The 18,580-nt window shown below is 45.6% G+C and overlaps 1 protein-coding gene across 1 annotated transcript in view; it reads right to left on the reverse strand.

Moving 5' to 3' along the window:
• Positions 1–18,580, reverse strand: part of SLCO2B1 (solute carrier organic anion transporter family member 2B1) — a 101,745-nt gene that overhangs the window by 59,275 nt on the left and 23,890 nt on the right. Inside the window, exons 3-6 of the mRNA XM_054015909.1 lie at positions 4,693–4,830; positions 4,398–4,560; positions 1,871–2,092; positions 687–785 (exon numbers count right to left, since the gene is read on the reverse strand). Coding sequence (XP_053871884.1) covers positions 687–785; positions 1,871–2,092; positions 4,398–4,560; positions 4,693–4,830 — 622 coding nt within the window. The remainder of the gene's footprint in view (positions 1–686; positions 786–1,870; positions 2,093–4,397; positions 4,561–4,692; positions 4,831–18,580) is intronic.

Genomic DNA, 18,580 nt, shown 5'->3' on the forward strand with positions numbered 1-18,580 from the left:
TACACACCCACTCTGAGAGCTGGTGGTGGGTGGAATGTGCATACCTGTGCAGCTTCCATGCACCACTAGCTACGCAGAAGCAGTCGAGAGAAGCGTAATGAATAAGGTGTAATCCTTGTGGGCACCCAGCTAATACATTGGTGAGCACGGTAAGGACAGATAAATAGGCTTCACTCTCCTTGTGCTGGCAATGTTGGAACTGAGCTGCAGCACCGGTGTGAGTGATCCCCATGATTGAGGAAGGAGAAAGCATGAGGAAAGCATGAAGTTTCTGAAGCAGCCATGCTTGATCTAACCTCTGGCATTTGTGTGTGACTCTGAGTTAGAAGGGAAGCACCCACTTGCCATATCTGATTACTCGGAGAGTTCCATCACCGCATTTACTATACTTGGTTTACCACCCCCGGAATCATGCAAGCCGCTAGCAGAATGATTACAGGAAGCTCTGTTAATGCACTCAGGCATATACAAGTGTGTCAGCAGAGTTAAAGGAAGCCAGGCTTTGCTTCACTTGATGGCAGATGAACAGCAGCGTTGCTGTACACTTCAGATCTTTTAAACTTCTTTGGCATCATGATGCTAGCTCGCAGATCCAAAATAACATTGCCTATGGTAACAGGAAAGTTCTTCCTCCCACGCACTGCATTACAAATGGATAATGGCCCTCAGAACCTACATGAACTCACCTGGGGGAACTTTGTCAATGTCCACATAAAAGCGCAAAATGGCAGATCCTAACATGAATGCCACGCCAGGTCCGATGATAGTCAGAGCAAACAGGATTCCTGCAAAAAGAAACAGAACCTTTCTGCTGAGTGGAAAATGCTGTCTTTGAGAGGAGTGCATGCAGGGGACATGAGATGCAAAACCACAGGAAAATAGGAACTGCCAAATGAGGTCAGACCCAAAGTCCATCCAGCCCAGTATCCTGTCTCTGACTGGGACCAGCACCAGAGAAAGGTGTAAGAACCCTGTAGTAACAGGTGTGGGTTAATTTACCCCCATATTAGGTCTCATCCTGGTATCTAATAATTAGAGATTGGCTTAAACCCTGAAGCATGAGTTCTAATATTCCTTCCAAAAATGTTGTTACCATTAATTATACCTCTGTCTATTCTTGTTATCCATATAAATGTTCCATCTGTCTTTCCATCTTGCTAAGGTCTTGGCCTCGTGGGCTTCCTGTGGCAATGAGTTCCACAGTCTAATTACATGTCATGTGCAAAAGTATTTCCTTTTATCAGTTTTGAATTCCCCACCTTTTGATTTAATTGAATATCCCCTTGTTGTTGTTTTAAGCAAAAAAAAAAAAAAAAAAAGCAAAATCCTTTATCTACCTCTTCTATACCATAAATTATCTTATATTCTTTTACCATTTCTCCTTTCTAGGTAATCATACTTGCCACTCTTCTCTGAACCCCTTGTGACTTCTGCAGTACATCAGGGGCCAAACTCTGACTTCAGTTACTCCTCGTGTAAAACCTCCATTACATTCAAAAATGTACTCAAGATATATACTGGCACTGTTCAGATTAAAAACTGTGCCATTCTTTTTTAAATGTTTTTTTGCTACCTCAATTTATCTACTTCAGCTTTTACATGGAAACCCTCTTATGACAGCTACTGATGAAAAGCATGAACATACATAAGAATCAATTCTTTGTTACACTGAATCCTTGTGAAATATGTTTCAGGAGTTTATGGCATTTATAGGAATTAAACTCTGGAGCAGCCAAAACTAAAAACACTTGAAATTTCTTGTAGTCTAAGGGTCTAGAGCAGTCACACCCTGTCATGGAACTGGTCCCTCCAGCCCAGCATAAGAGCTGCTTTCCTTTCTTACCATGGTGGGACTCAATTCTAGTCTTACCTAAATAGAGAGGTGAGTTTCTCTCACTGGCAAAATCATCAATGTAAGAGATCCCAAAGGGCTGGATGGGGACCCCTCCAATCCCTAGCAAAGCCTGGCCAATAAACAGGATCAGCAGGACCTCGTGGTTTTCTTTCACGGCATGTGGGGTGCAGTCTGTGTCACTGAGGTTTCTGGTGGATATAGCAGGTTGGCAGAGATCAGTAGAATTGCTGAACACACCTGTGGAGGCAAATGCAACACCCCTAAGTGCTCAAAGCCGAAGTTGGTGGACACCTAACCTTAGACATGAAACATCCTCTGTAAAATGGCGTCAGATACAGAGTTGCTGTTTGTCTCTCTGAGGGTTAGGTTGTGGCATTTAGCTACAGCCCCGACTGTGGAGTCACACAGCCCCGACTGTGGAGTCACACAGCCCCATGGGGATCCCAGTCACTGACTGTGCCTCCAAAGGATTAATTCCTCCCCATGCTCTCCAGAGCACAAGCAGTGATTGCGGTCTGGCATGCAGCTTGCTTTCTTGGTGCCCCAGCCCAGCACAGCTCCACCGCACAGCGCTTTCACCCTGCCACCTGGCATACAACACAGAGCATGCAGTCCCTACACTTCTCCAAAGGCAGGAGCTGAGATAGTCCTTGACTGTTGGCTTTTCCTCAACCCCGTGCTAGCTGCTGGGGCCAGGGAAAATCTGGCACTTAGTGATTTCTATAGCCATGTATGGTTTACAAATTAAACAAATGATGGGCTAAATTCTACTTTCAGTTACCCACTTCTGCCTCAGTGGACCAATGAAATTTCACAAGTGTTACACAGGGAAGAATTTGGTACAATATTTGTTTCTTTTTAAACATCTCTTTATCTAGTCGATAATAACCTACCTAACAACAATGTCAAATACATCTAGATATACATCAAATAAACATGAGGCCTTAATTTAACATCCACATTGGGGACACTGTGCAAGACAATCAGAAACCAAATAAAAATGTATTTGTTGAGCTGTGAAAGATAATGATGATAAAAGAGCGATGGCACTAAACAAAGGTTACTCAGTAGATAAGTACAATAACGGTCACACTTAAAAATGTAGATGGATGCGAAAAGGATAAAAATCAAGTCCAACTAAAGAGGCAGTCTGCTCTTGTCTACACTGACTTTGGTGGAGTTACTCTGGATTGATACCAGTGTAATGGAGCTGGAGATGTGAGAGAAAAAAAAATTGGGTATCATAAATAATTGTGAAATAATAGATAACAGATTTATCACAAAAGTAATTATCTACATAATTAAGGAATATTGAAAAGTGTAGCATAACAACCGCCTTTGAAAGTTCTGGAATGTTTGTTGAGTCCCCAAAACAACACTGAATTCAGGATTTTTCCTCTGTGTTTGACAGATCAGTCATCTGACCCAGGGAATGGCTGCCCTATCCAAGGGCCTATCATGAAGTGTAGGTTGAACTTGTTTCCATACTTTCGTTAGCCCTTGTTCCCTGGCTAAAGCTGTGAATTAGTCACTTCGTAAATCCTCCTTTGGTGGCTGTAACTGAGGAAATATTAATGGGAAAGTACAATGCAGACCTAGTCTGTGACCCCAGCTGTGTTCTGGCTGGTCTGTACTGGTGTAGTGACCCAAGGAAACAGGGAAAGGCCTCGTAGAGAAGTTTCTAAAGGATTTTGTAGAGTCTGATAGTAGGATTTCTATTATTACTGGGATTGGGGATTATGACCTTGAGGTCAAGGAGCAGGATGACTAACCTCCACCAGCGTATTCTCCTTCCATTCTCATCTTCTCACTTCTTCCATGAAGCCTCCTATGCCTGTAAATCCCATCCCTGACCTGGTCCTCCATATCCTACCATCTCCTCCTTCACGCCCCTTCCTAAAAGTTACTTCTTCAATCAGGCCTGCAAACACTAGTCCTCCCCCCAAGGAAGCATCAATGAAATCACAAATAAAGTAAGAAAGATTTAAAATCCGGGCACTTGTGCCTATGGTCACTGCTCTACCACTGCTGTTGGCTGTATCCAATCCTCTTCCTTCACCTACAGTTTAAAGCCCCGTCCTGCAAACCTTTGCTCACATATGTATTCTCCTTGATTTGGGCTGAACTCAGTGGGACTACTTGTGCAAGGACAACTTGTGTGAGTAATGATTTGCAGGATTAGACCCTTGATTGTAATCTCTTTGGGGTAGGGACCTAGGGTACATTTGGTGCCCTAAATAATCATAACAAAAGGGGAAGCAGGAAGTGGAAGCAGCAGCATATCTAAGAATGTTTTAGATCTCATTTTCATTTGTTCTGACTCCAGCTTAGGAGCTGTTTTCTTGTTATTCCTCTCTTGGCTTCACCTTGGTCAATGTTTACCTCTTGGGGCCAGTACATTTTAATTTCTGAAAACAAAAGTTCAATATCTGCTTCTTTGGTGTCATATTCCACATTTTTATGCTTTGCAGTTAATGAAACCTCAAGAAAAGTTTTCCCCCTTTACCGGTTCCCAAAAGGTATATACATTTAGAGTACCTACTGGCAATGGACTGGTCATATTCGTAGAGCCCGGTTATAAAGTGAGGAAGAGACATGAGAAACCCAGCTATGGATACAAGAATAGCGCCGCAGCCAATGAAACGGGGCCTGTTCACTCTGCTTCCAAAGTAACTTACGAAGACTATCAGCAATGTGTTCCCAACCTGCAGTAGGAGACAGAGATGAAAAAGCCTCTGAAACACTTTGTAAATGACCTCCTTAGGACAGACAAGAGTACAGGAGAGTTGTGTGGGTGGGAGATCAAAAGAGAGAATTTTAAATACAGTAGAGGTTACCTCATTGAAGGAAGCGAGCAATCCGGATGTCTGACTGGATAAGCCAAACCGCTTCTCAATTGTTGAAATTGAGCTTTTCAGATAGCCAGATAGCAGGAGCTGGGACAGCTGGAGAAACCCATGGCAGAGCACAAAAAACTGCAGACACAAAAAAATAATCCACTCAGTATGGTTATTTCTATTGAAAGTTGTAACCTAAAAACAAACTCTTTTTTCAAACTTTCTTATATTTAAATAAAACAATCCCTTAAAAATAAGAAGTGTGGTGGTCATTGAACATGTGGGAGCAACTTTAAAATATCACTACTGTTATTCATTTCAGAGTGGTAGCCGTGTTAGTCTGTATCAGCAGAAAACAAAGAGGAGTCCTTGTGGCACCCTAGAGATTAACAAATTTATTTGGGCATAATCTTTCGTGGGCTAAAACCCACTTGATCAGATGCATGGAGTGAAAAATACAGTAAGCAAAATATATATTATAGCACATGAAAGGAATTGCCTTACCAAGTGTGGGGGGGTCAGTGCTAACAAGGCCAATTCAATTAAGGTGGAAGTGGCCTATTCTCAACAGTTGACAAGAAGGGGTGAATGTCAAGGGAGGGAAAATTACTTTTGTAGTGCTAATGAGGTCAATGCAATCAAGGTGGATATCGCCCATTTCCAACAGTTGACAAGAAGGTGTGAGTATCAGCAGAGAGAAAATTACTTTTTGTAGTGACCCATCCACTCCTAGTCTTTATTCAGGCCTAATTTGATGGTGTCCAGTTTGAAAATTAATTCTAGTTCTGCAGTTTCTTGTTGGAGTCTGTTTTTGAAGTTTTTTTGTTGAAGAATTGCCACTTTTAAGTCTGTTATTGAGTGTCCAGGGAGGTTGATTTGTTCTCCTACTGGTTTTTGAATGTTACAATTCTTGATGTCTGATTTGTGTCCATTTATTCTTTTGCGTAGAGACTGTGCGGTTTGGCCAATGTACCTGGCAGAGGGGCATTGCTGGCACATGATGGCATATATCACATTGGTAGATGTGCAGGTGAATGAGCCCCTGATGGTGTGGCTGAGGACCTAACCACATCAGCCACACCATCAAGAGCTTGTCCACCTGACCCCTCACTTGGTAAGGCAACTCCCATCTTTTCATGTGCTATAATATATATTCTGCCTACTGTATTTTTCACTCCATGCATCTGATGAAGTGGGTTTTAGCCCATGAAAGCTCATGCCCAAATACATTTGTTAGTCTCTAAGGTGCCACAAGGACTCCTCGTTGTTTTCACTGCCATTATTGAGTGTGGACATTGCTGGTGAGAGATTCCAGAGACTGGAGTAATTTATCCCCAGAGCAGGTACACACTTCTCTCCCGCCCTCCAGATACTGGACATTGATCCTGACCTGGTGGCACTATCCCTGGGGCTAGAGAGTAGTTCAGTCACCAGGTCCCTTAAATCCTTCTCTGCTGAAACTGCCAACAAGAGTGCCAGTTCTGCCAGCTGCACTAGGGACATCAGTGCACTAGAAACTGGGCTTAGAAAATCCAACTGATTTCATATGGGACACTATCAACCTGCACTGGCTTTGACGTGGTGGTCAAGAAATGGACAGCTCCATAGCCATTTCTACTTTCCATGACCGGAACCATCCAGTTGCCTGGCTTTTGCTGGGTTAGAGTCACTTACAGAGGAAATGTCCCATGCTTCGTTGTATTTCTTAACAATCATTTTGTTCCAAACAAAGTCAAAATAGAGGTTCCCCCAGCCAAAGCCTGAGTGCTTTTGATGACTGACTATCTAATCCCAGGGCTCAGCAGAGTGAACAGAGCCACCCCTGGCTATCTGTTACCTGTGTTAGTTTCAGAACATTATGGGAGCAATTCAAAAAAACCTCCATTATCAGTGTGGATTTGTGCATCCATCCAGTCCAAATCCAGGATTTGTCACATCCTCAACTGTGTGTAACAGACCACACTACTGCTATTTCTATTTTCATGTATGGGTTTACCTTAGCTTCCGCTTGAGCGACTTCCCAGTGATACTTGGTATTTCCATAAATCTTTTCATCCCAGGTTATCAAATACTGGCCCATATTATTCTCCCTATTTTACAGATCAGGGAATTGATGTACAAGAGATTCAATGACTTGCCCAAGGAGTTATAATAAACGGGTGATAGAGTTGGGAACAGAACCCAGCTCCTTTAAGTCCTGTGCTGTATCCCTCAGACCATACCAGTGCCTTTGTTATTTGAATGAAAGAGGAAAAAGAGATGTTGACTTTAGGACAGTTAAAGAGATCATAGGCCCCTATTTGTCTTTTGTTGCCCCATTTTCTACTGCATTTCACCATGCAGTGTGATAGGGGTTTTATATTTATTTGCTGGATCATGACATCAGGTTCTTTGGCTTGTATGTTCTAGAAAGAAGCTCTTCACCTTTGGAAAGGCAAAGAACTATTTACAACAATATTAACCCAGTGATAACGGGGATGGGGAGAGAGAGGAAACATCTTTACATTTGGAAATGCGTAGGGTCATCTGTGCTTGGGAAACTGGTTGATTCTCTAGCTACCTATTGCACATATCTAAAGTGTCTCCAAAATGGCAGAGATTATGTACTCTCTCTCTCTCTCTCTCTCTCTCTCTCTTCCTTCATTAATTGGCCAGTAGGATCGTACTCACTGATTCCCTACAGGTTTCCTCGAGAACAATAACATGGATAGTGGCCTTCCCTCTCCCAACCTGCAGAGACTGTTCCTCATGGTGCCCCCAGAAAGTTGCTTCCATGAGGTCAAGGGGAGGGAAGAACAAGGCTTCAGATGTGGCATCCTCCCTCCTGTATCTCCTCATCTTGTTCCATCAGACTGATCCTCCTTTCAATGGAATGGAGGGGACAGTCTGCCCCCGGCTCTTTATGTTGGTGCATATCTATGATAGTTTTGAATTTTGTAAAAAAAATCCTTCTTCCTACCATTGAGGTTACTTTAATGATTTGCTGTGCAGCAGAAGAGCTCTCAAATCTCCATGCATCAGCCCTGCTCTTTGTACTGCAGCATAGACCGCTCCCTTAAGCACCTTCTGTGTTAGGTCACTCTGGACAAGCTGAAGTTTCAGACAACACTCGGTCTGATTAAGAGGTCATTTTCCTGCAGGAGAGTTTCTGATAGAAAAGATACTGCACATACGGAGATAAAAGGAAGGGCAGATAGCAATAGCTAGAGCCAGGCATAACGCCAGCTGGCAATATATGGATCTCCTGTACACATGGCTTGCAGCACCTCTACAATTTCTGAACCAATGTGTTGAAATGTCCCATGCTACATTAGTCCCCTCTGGGGCAGGGACTATCAAATGAGGATGTATCATATGGTGATGCCATCTCAGACTAAAGATGATAACTCCAAACTTGACTGACCTGTGATCTAAGCTAGAATTTGAAAAATTAAACTGTCCCTTCTATAGCACATCTCCTCCAACAGTCTCAAAGCACTTCTGAAACACCGATAAGCTTCACAGCACCTGAATGTAAGTATATTGTACCAATTTTATTGGCTGTGCAATGAGTCAGTGGTGAGAAGAGAATCTAGAAGTCCAACTGCCCAGATCCCATTCTTCTAACTATGAGGTAACTCCCCTTCCACTTGTAGAGAGAAAAGGTTAGCACATTTGGCCATTATACCTCCAAATCTCTCTCTCTCTCTCTCTCTCTCTCTCTCAGTGCACTATCAGGCCAGAAATTATTGCATTGAAATATCTTCCTGTTCTCTTTCATTTGTAATACCTTCGTAGAAGATTGACAGCGAGAGAAATTGTATTGTCAATCTCATCCATACCCATTTGTCAGACATGGATCACAATGCTCCGGTATCCTTGGAGTTTGAAATTAACAAAGCATTTCCACTTGCCACCTCTTGGGTTTCTTCCCTTATCACTGGGTAACAGATCAGCATATATTGTAGGTTCTACCAAAGCAGAAGCTTTTTTGTTTGTTTGTTTGTTTTGTTTTAAAATTTCGTAGTGACACAGCAATAGATTTTGAAGGCACTACTAGTTTTTTGGACCCAAGATGACATTTCCTATGGGATTACAACAGTTTTCAGGTATTTTAAATTGATGCCTTCAAGTGCCATAAGACCCACATTTCTAAGTGTGTTTTCTTTTAGTTCAGTAAATTGTGATTTACTAATTTGCATTAATCCAGACCAAACATCTGAATCAGAACACGGATCTCATTGTTTCTATGTGTCTCAGAGCTCAACATCTGTTTATATACATTCTGTCCAGGTTCTTATACAGCCCTCATCACCATGTTAGCTGGGTGCCTTCCAGAAGTGCACTGAGCAACGTGACTAGCAGCTGTCATTTGTGGTTCTTTGTTCTCTTTTCCTCTCTCCAGCAGGAAATTATGTATTGTATTATTTGTATACTGTGGTGTGTGTTTCTTTTAGTAAGACATGGTGCAGAGCAGGAAGCTGATAGTTCCTCTCTACCAGTAACACATTGAGTCACAGTCAACTTAAAACCAGAAATAGGTCAACAAACAAAAGGAAATCAGGGAAAAAACAACAAAAATGAATAATAATTTGAAGGGATTTACTGGAAGAACAATTCCAAGATCTGAAGACATTGGGCCCCAGTCCATTGCAATGGCCTTTGGGGGCAGGATCCTTGGCAGCAGAAAGTTCATTGGAGGATTACAGCAGCACAAGAAAGCCACAATCTTCCTTAAATTAGGGACCCCCAGCAGGCCAGTGCAGCTCCCCGTATGGCAGTGCTTATGAGGGAGGGGCACAGTCAGGGGATATGATGATTTAATGCTCCTATGGCACCCTATGGAGATTAAAGCTGCCCACCCCCAGCGGAAATAGCTGCCTGCCCTCCATTAGATGAAGGATTCTGCCATTCCCTGGAACACACTAGATCAGGCTGGCACAGGGAGGTGCAATGTGCCCATAGGGAGCTGGACCAGCATCTGGACTCTTTCTGAGAAGGAAGAAAAGGAGTTTTTTACATTCTTAGATTCTGTGATAGGGGCCCTGGGACAGGGAAACAGACAAGATGGCCTTAGGGCTTTTCCATCTCGTGTGTAGACATTTTAAAAAACCCTAACAAAGCAGAGCACTGTACACGTGATTCTCACGGAGGGACTGGTTGAGAGAGAGAATTAACCACCCATGACAGATGTTAGTCAGTCACATCACCTAGTGCACACGGGTGGAAGATGCTCAAGTACTACGGTGAACTGAGTGGTATAAGAACCTACCTAGAATAGAATCTCTAGCCTTCTCCTGCAGCTCCAAGGAAAAAGAGGATGATGTAGAGTCCATTTAGCATAAGCAAGACATTCCAGTCTGGTAGTTTATTGTTGCAGCCACAGGCGGAGAGTGGTCATGATCCAGGACAAATGAGGAAATTCTTTCTACCTGCTCATTCCCTGGGAATAAACAGCCGGCAAACATTTTTCACTCATTACAGCCCCATGGAGATGTATCCAGGTCTGGAGCTGCTTATCTGAGCAAAATCGATGGCATGCACTATTACTGCACTTTGCATCAAAGGATCTCCAAGCACTCTACAAACATTAAGGAATTCAACTTCATATCACCCCTATAAGATAGGGAAGCACTATTATCCTCTTTGGGAAGTCAAGGAGACCTAGAGAGATATGTGACTTGCCCAAGGCTAAACAGAAAGTCAATGTTGGAGCTGGGAATAGAACCCACATCTCCTGATTTACCCTATGTGACAAAATTAGGTGATATTAGAATCATAGAACATTAGGGTTGGAAGAGACCTCAGGAGATCAACTAGTCCAATCCTCTCCTCAAAGCAGGACCAACCCCAACTAAATCATCCCAGCCAGGGCTTTGTCAAGCTGGGCCTTAAAAACCTCTAAGGAAGGAGATTCCACCACCTCCCTAGGGAACCCATTCCAGTGCTTCACCACCCTCCTAGTGAAATAGTGTTTCCTAATATCCAACCTAAACCTCCCCCACTGCAACTTGAGATCATTGCTTCTTGTTCTGTCATCTGCCACCACTAGAACAGCCTAGCTCCATCCTCTTTGGAACCCACCTTCAGGTAGTTGAAGGCTACTATCAAATCCCCCCTCACTCTTCTCTTCTGCAGACTAAATAACCCCAGTTCCCTCAGCCTCTCCTCGTAAATCATGTGCCCCAGCCCCCTAATCATTTTTGTTGCCCTCTGCTGGACTCTCTCCAATTTGTCCACATCCCTTCTGTAGTGGGGGGGACCAAAACTGGACACAATACTCCAAATATGGCCTCACCAGTGCTGAATAGAGGGGCATAATCACTTCCCTTGATCTGCGGGCAATGCTTCTACTAATACAGACCAATATGCCGTTGGCCTTCTTGGCAACAAGGAGACAATGCTGACTCATATCCAGCTTCTCGTTCACTGTAATCCCCAGGTCCTATTCTGCAGAATTGCTGCTTAGACAGTCGGTCTGCAGCCTGTAGTTGTGCATGGGATTCTTCCTTCCTAAGTGCAGGACTCTGCACTTGTCCTTGTTGAACCTCATCAGATTTCTTTTGGCCCAATCCTCCAGTTTGTCTGGGTCACTCTGGACCCTATCCCAACCCTCCAGTGTATCTACCTCTGCCCCCAGCTTAGTGTTATCTGCAAACTTGATGGGGTGCAATTCATCCCATCATCCAGATCATTAATAAAGATGTTGAACAAAACCGGCCTCAGGACCAGTCCCTGGGGAACTCTGCTAGATACCGGCTGCCAACTAGACGTCGAGCTGTTGATCACTACCCGTTGAGCCCGACAATCTAGCCAGCTTTCTATCCACCTTATAGTCCATTAATCTAATCCACTCTTTTTTAACTTGCTGGCTAGAATACTGTGGGAGACCACATCAAAACCTTTGCTAAAGTCAAGACATATCAAATCCACCGCTTTCCCCATATCCACAGAGTCAGTTAGCTCATCATAGAAGGCAATCGGGTTGGTCAGGCATGACTTGCTCTTGGTGAATCCATGTTTACTGTTCCTGATCACCTTCCTCTCCTCCAAGTGCTTCAAAATGGATTCCTTGAGGACCTGCTCCATGATTTTGCTGGGGACTGAAGTGAGGCTGACCGGTCTGTAGTTCCCCAGGTTCTCTTTCTTCCCTTTTTAAAATATGGGCACTATATTTGCCTTTTTCCAATCGTACGGGACCTCCCCTGATCGCCACAAATTTTCAAAGATAATGGCCAATGGCTCTGCAATCACATCAGCCAACTCCCTCAGCACTCTTGGATGCATTAAATCTGGGCCTATGGATTTGTGCATGTCCAGCTTTTCTAAATAGTCCTTAACTGGTTCTTTCAGCACTGAAGGCTGCTCACCTCCTCCCCATACTGTGTTGCCCAGTGCAACAGTCTGGGAGCTGACCTTGTCTGTGAAGACTGAGACAAAAAAAGCATTGAGTACTTCAGCTTTTTCCACATCATCTGACACTTTGTTGCCTGCCCCATTCAGTAAGGGTCCCACTCTTTCCCTGATCTTCTTGTTGCTAACATACATGAAGAAACCCTTCTTGGTACCTTTCACAGCCCTTGCTAGCTGCAACTCCAATTGTGCCTTGGCCTTCCTGATTACACCCCTGCATGCTCTAGCAATATTTTTATACTCCTCCCTAGTCATCTGTCCAAATTTCCACTTCTTGTAAGCTTTCTTTTTGAGTTTAAGCTTATTGAAGATTTTACTGTTAAGCCAAGCTGGTCGCCTGCCATATTTGCTATTCTTTCTGGACATGAGAATGGATGTTTATGGAGATATACCTATCTCAGAGAGCTGGAAGGGACCTTGAAAGGTCATTATGTCCAGCCTTCACCAGCAGGAACAAGTACACCAGATCCCTAAATGGCCCCCTCAAGCATTGAACTCATATCCCTGGGTTTAACAGGCCAATGCTCAAACCACTGAGCTATCCCTCCCCCCCATTGTAGGGGATCCCCATCTCCCAGGGGATCCTTCCCATCAGTTCCCTAAGGGAGTCTAAGTCAGCTTTTCTGAAGTCCAGGGTCCATATTTTGCTACTCTCCTTTCTTCCTTTTGTCAGGATCCTGAACTCAACCATCTCATGGTCACTGCTGCCTAGGTTGCCACCCACTTCTACTTCCCCTACCAATTCTTCCCTGTTTGTAAGCAGCAGGTCAAGAGGAGCAGGGTCCCTAGTTGGTTCCTCCAGCACTTGTACGAGGAAGTTGTCCCCAGCACTCTCCAAAAACTTCCTGGATTGTCTGTGTATTGCTGGGTTATGATATTCTGGGTTAGGATTGTTTTCAGTGAAAACTAAGGCTTCCAGTGCTTGTTTAATTGCAGCTTCTCCCAATGACCATCTCAGTGCATTATTCTGCAGTGTGCAACTTCTTTTGTATCTAATATAGAGGACAAGCCAAGGAAAGCTTCAATTTAGATCAAGATGTGTTCACCTACAGTATGGAGAACAAGCCACTTGCTTCCATAATCCTCTTCCTGCTGCTAAAAGTGACCTTAGGTTTTGCCTTATATAAATTTTTGCTCTTAGACATGTGATGTGCCACATATGTATATTAAGTACCAGTGGCTTTGCCTGTGCTTTGGCTGATGAAGCCAAATCAAATCTTTCACTTGACGCTCCTGTCAAGTTTTCTGAATTGCCCAAGATCAATACTCAAATGCCTGTAAAAAAGTAACGGTTTTATCAAGAATAGTGCCTTGTCTCCAGAAGGAAGAAATAAATCGGCAGAAATAATTTCCAGCCTTTTGTGAGCTAAGGATTCCTTGCCACTGCAATAAACATAGAATCATAGAATTGTATGACTGGAAGGGACCTCGAGAGGTCATCTAGTTCAGTCCCCTGCACTCATGATAGGACTAAGTATTATATAGACCATACCTGACAGGTGTTTGTCTAACCTGTTCTTAAAAATCTCCAATTATGGAGATTCCACAACCTCCCTAGGCAATTTATTCCAGCGTTTAACTACCCTGACAGATAGGAAGTTTTTCCTAATGTCCAACCTATACCACCCATGCTGCATTTAAGCCCATTGCTTCTTGTCCTATCCTCAGAGGTTAAGAAGAAAAATGTTCCCCCCTCCTTCTTGTAACAACCTTTTATGTATTTGAAAACTGTTATCATGTCCTCTCTCTGTCTTCTCTTCTCCAGACTAAACAAACCCAATTTCTTCAATCTTCCCTCATAGGTCATGTTCCTGCTTGACTGTGACCACTGATAACTACTCTGTGGGAACGGTTTTCCAACCAGTTATGAACCCAACTAATAGTAGCTCCATCTAGGTCGGGGTGGGCAAACTACAGCCTGTGGGCCGATCCGGCCCACCAGCCATTTTAAGCTGGCCCTCGATCTCCCGCTGGGGAGCAGGCTTGGCCCGCTCCAGCGCTCTAGCTAGGGAGTAGGGTCAGGGGCCGGTCCCGTGGCTCCTGGAAGCAGCTGCCTGGCCTCCCTCCAGTGCTCCAACTGGGGTGCAGGGTCGGGGGCTGCTCCACACGGCTCCTGGAAGCTGCGGCATGGCTCCCCTCTGGCTCATACGTGCTCCTATGGCCCCGCTCCAATGGCCCCCTCCGGCATGCCAATGGAAGCTGCAGGGGCGGTGCCTGCGGCTGGGGCATCGTGCAGAGCTGCCTGGCTGTGCCTCCGTTTAGGAGCCGGAGAAGGGACATGCAGCTTCTTCCAGGAGCCACTTGAGGTAAGTGCCACCCAGAGCCTGCACCCCTGAGCCTCTCCCCATGCCTGAACCCCCTGCCCTAGCCCTCATCCCCAAACCCCCTGCGCCCCAAACCCCTCATCTCCAGCCCCACCCCAGAACCTGCACCTGCAGCCGGAGCCCTCACCCCCTCCCCGCAACCCACTCCTCCGCCCCAGCCCAGAGCCCCCACCCAATCCCTGAACTCCTCATTTCTGGCCCCACCCAGGAGCCTGTACCCCCAATCCGAGCCCTCACCCCCTCCTGCACCCCAACCCCAATGTTGTGAGTATTCATGGCCTGCCATACAATTTCTATTCCAAGATGTGGCCCTTGGGCCAAAAGGTTTGCCCATCCCTGGTCTGGATTGTAGTATATTATTGGGTTATTGTATTACCATTATACTTTCTTCCATTTCCCTGGGGGAAGAGGATGTGGGACTCTTACCAGCATTGCCAACATGGTTAGAAAACCCAGGTCCTATTTGCCTGGATAGTGCATGACTCTATACGTGTAAAAAATATATATAAATAAATAAATCTGTTAGTCTTTAAGGTGCCCCCAGACTCCTCGTTGTTTCTATAAGTAGAAGAATCCCATGCACAGCTACTGACTGGGGACCGACTGGCTAAGCAGAAGTTCTGCAGAAAAGGACCTGGGGATTACAGTGGACGAGAAGCTGGATATGAGTCAGCAGTGTGCCCTCGTTGCCAAGAAGGCCAACGGCATATTGGGCTCCATTAGTAGGAACATTGCCAGCAGATCAAGGGAAGTGATTTTTCCACTCTATTCAGCACTGGTGAGGCCTCACCTGGAGTATTGCATCCAGTTTTGGTCCCCCCACTACAGAAGGGTTTAGGGGGCTGGGGCACATGACTTACGAGGAGAGGCTGAGGGAACTGGGGTTATTTAGTCTGCAGAAGAGAAGAGTGAGGGCGGGTTTGATAACAGCCTTCAACTACCTGAAGGGGGGGTTCCAAAGAGGATGGAGCTCGGCTGTTCTCAGTGGTGGCAGATGACAGAACAAGAAGCAGTGGTCTCAAGTTGCAGTGGGGGAGGTTTAGGTTGGATATTAGGAAACACTATTTCACTAGGAGGGTGGTGAAGCACTGGCATGGGTTCCCTAGGGAGATGGTGGAATCTCCTTCCTTAGAGGTTTTTAAGGCCCAGCTTGACAAAGCCCTGGCTGGGATGATTTAGTTGGGGCTGGTCCTGCTTTGAGCAGGGGGTTGGACTAGATGACCTTCTGAGGTCTCTTCCAACCCTAATCTATGACTCTATGATTCAAAGTGTAGTTTTTCATAGACGACTGAAAGGACCAAGGCTCACCAGTGCCAGCTTCTCTGCAATAGCTACTATTAGATCATGTATGTTACACCCATTTGATCCTAACTGATGATCCCTGCTCTGGGCAGGAAGGAGAATCTCTCCACCAGGTCCCTGTCGATATACCATTGACCAAAATACATGATATTCCCGACCCACATTTGTGATCTATGTAACCCAGAGCATGTGTGGGAGAATCACTGGTGCATATGCATTTGATCCACATGATATTTCGCAACATTAACCATTTGAATGGCTGTCAAAATTCTGCATGGCACCTACATGAGATCGGGAATGTTATAATAATATAATTATGTGTATTTATACAGAGCCTTGCATCCAATGATCTCAAAGCCCTTTATAAACAGAGATCCAATAAGCCTGACATTGCCTCAGGGAGGCAGGTATTACTATCCCCATTCTACACATGTGGGAAATGGAGACACGGAATAAGATGGAGCAACTTGCCCAAAGCCAGGCAGCCAGTAAGTTGTAGAGCATGGAAAAGAAGTCCTTACTCTCAGGGAGCTGAAAAACTTCTTACTAGTTACACTGTCCTAGCATCCTTTTTAATGAATGCTCAGAAAAGACACATGCCAGCTATTAGACTTTGTGCCGTAGGAAAGTTGATCTCACACTGCTTCCTGTCTGTTCAGGAATATGCTGCTGCTATTTTAACAACAGGCTCCCACAGATATTTTCTTCCTTAGCCGGTGATAAAAGCCTGGACTTTTAGGTGTTTTCAGAAAGGAGGGGATGAGATTGTCTGAGGAATCATTTGTTTCCCCCCTGAAGCAAAACCGCTGGTTCATAACCATAACCAAAGCCAAACCACTGCACAAACAAACTTGTTCTAAGGGCATTGTGCAAGGAGTGTCTTTAGCTTGTTCCTAAATAAATATGCACAGCATGCTGCTAGCATAGCCTGGGGGGTCGCTTGTGTAATCTGAACTGTCATGGGGGAGTGGGGGACAGTGCTTGTAGAAGAGAGTCTCCTTCCCCAAGATATTTTTGAAGATACATGACACCTGGTGCAATCTGGTGCATAACAGAGGGAAAACTGTTACTTTTCAGAAGTATTTTTTTCTGAGCTGCAGGTATCACTCATCTCTTGGAGGGAGATTCAGTTGTATTCAGAGCTGGCCGGGCTCTATCAGAGGCAGGGAAATCACCCCAACCAACTCTTCAATATAATGGCAGAATTTTTAGCAAGTGGCTACTAACAGACCCCTAGCGCCCTCTCCTGCCCATCCCCATACCAGTCTGGGTCTCACAACACTTGCCAGCAGAACACAGGCAGGGTTGACCCTCCACAGTTGGGTAGGGTTACCATATTTTGAACCTCCAAAAGGAGGACACGCCACGGGGCCCCGGCCCCGCCCCCAGCCCCGCCCATGCCCCCCCGCCCCAACTCCGCCCCTTCCCCAAAGTCCCCGCCCCAACTCCGCCCCCTCCCCTGCTTCCCGCGAACATTTGATTCGCAGGAAGCCTGAAGCAGGTAAGAGGGGTGTGGGGGGAGGAGGCGCGGCCCAGTCTGGCCCCCCCGGCGTCTCCAGCCTGGGTCGGCTTGGGCCCTGGGGTGCCGGCCCCGGGCCCGGCCCCCGGCCGAGCACCCCCGGCCCGCCCAGCACTGCTGGTCCCCGGCTCGGCCCCTGGCCGAGCACCCCCGGCCCGCCCAGCACTGCCGGTCCACGGCCCGGCCCCCGGCTCGGCACCGCCGGCCCGGCCCCCGGCACCGCACCGCCGGCCCCCGGCCCGGCCCCCGGCCCAGCACCGCCGGCCCCGCATGTCCCGATTTTCCCGGACATGTCCAGCTTTTTGGGATTTCCCCCCGGACGGGGATTTGGAGCCCAAAAAGCCGGACATGTCCGGGAAAATCCGGACGTATGGTAACTCTACAGTTGGGCATTACAGCTCTCCTCACAGAATCCGGGTTAGGTTAGTGTTGTTTTCACAGGCTTTAGTTGTGGGGCATGCAAAGGCTCCTCTCTTAATGGTCACAAGCACCCCATGTGACCTCAGGCCAGGTCTGCACATGAACATATTTCAGCCAAATGAGCACCATGCACATATATCTGCAGTAGGCAAGGGGATTCAAGGCAAGACAGAGCAAGCTATTTACAAGAAGGCCAAGACCTGACCCTTTAACCACAGTAATGTGCAGGTTAACGTTATGAATAATTCAAATGGATGTGCAGTCTCTGGTCTGATTCCAGCTAGGAATTATGGTGGTAGGAAGTGGCTGAAAACACACACACACACTCAAAATATAAAGTAGGAGAAAATAGTTGAGCAGAAGAACTTGTACTATAACTGCAACCTCAAGTTCTTTTTATATAGTAGCTGGCCAGGTCCAGCCAGTGCCCATAACATATAATTATAGGACTTTGCTGTCAAGCGGACTATATTACACTCATAACTTTGTTTTTACTGTCAGGTGAATTGCTGCCATGACACACACAGTAACTTCTAATAACATTTCACCCATCAACAGGACCTTTCTTCTGAGGATCTCAAAGCCCTTCACACACATTAATTAATTCACCCTCACAACGGCCTGGATTTTGCAGGTGGGGAAAGTCAGGCCCAGGGAGGTACCCTGTGGCAAAGCCAAGTATAGAACCCAGATTTCTTTGCCAAGATTTTAAAAAGCGACTAGTGATTTTGGCTGCCCAAATTTTTGGCTGCCCAACTTGAGACACCTTAATGGGGCCTAATTTTCAGAAAGTGCTGAGCTCCTGCGCTCTGAAAATCAGGACCATATAAAGTGACTCATGTCAGGCACCCAAAATACGTAGTCACTTTTGAAAAGATTGGCCCATTGTGCTCACTCCTGGGTTTAGCCACAGCACAGTCTTCCTATATTT

The sequence above is a fragment of the Malaclemys terrapin genome, chromosome 1, assembly GCF_027887155.1.
Source record: "Malaclemys terrapin pileata isolate rMalTer1 chromosome 1, rMalTer1.hap1, whole genome shotgun sequence".
Lineage (NCBI taxonomy): Eukaryota > Metazoa > Chordata > Testudines > Emydidae > Malaclemys > Malaclemys terrapin.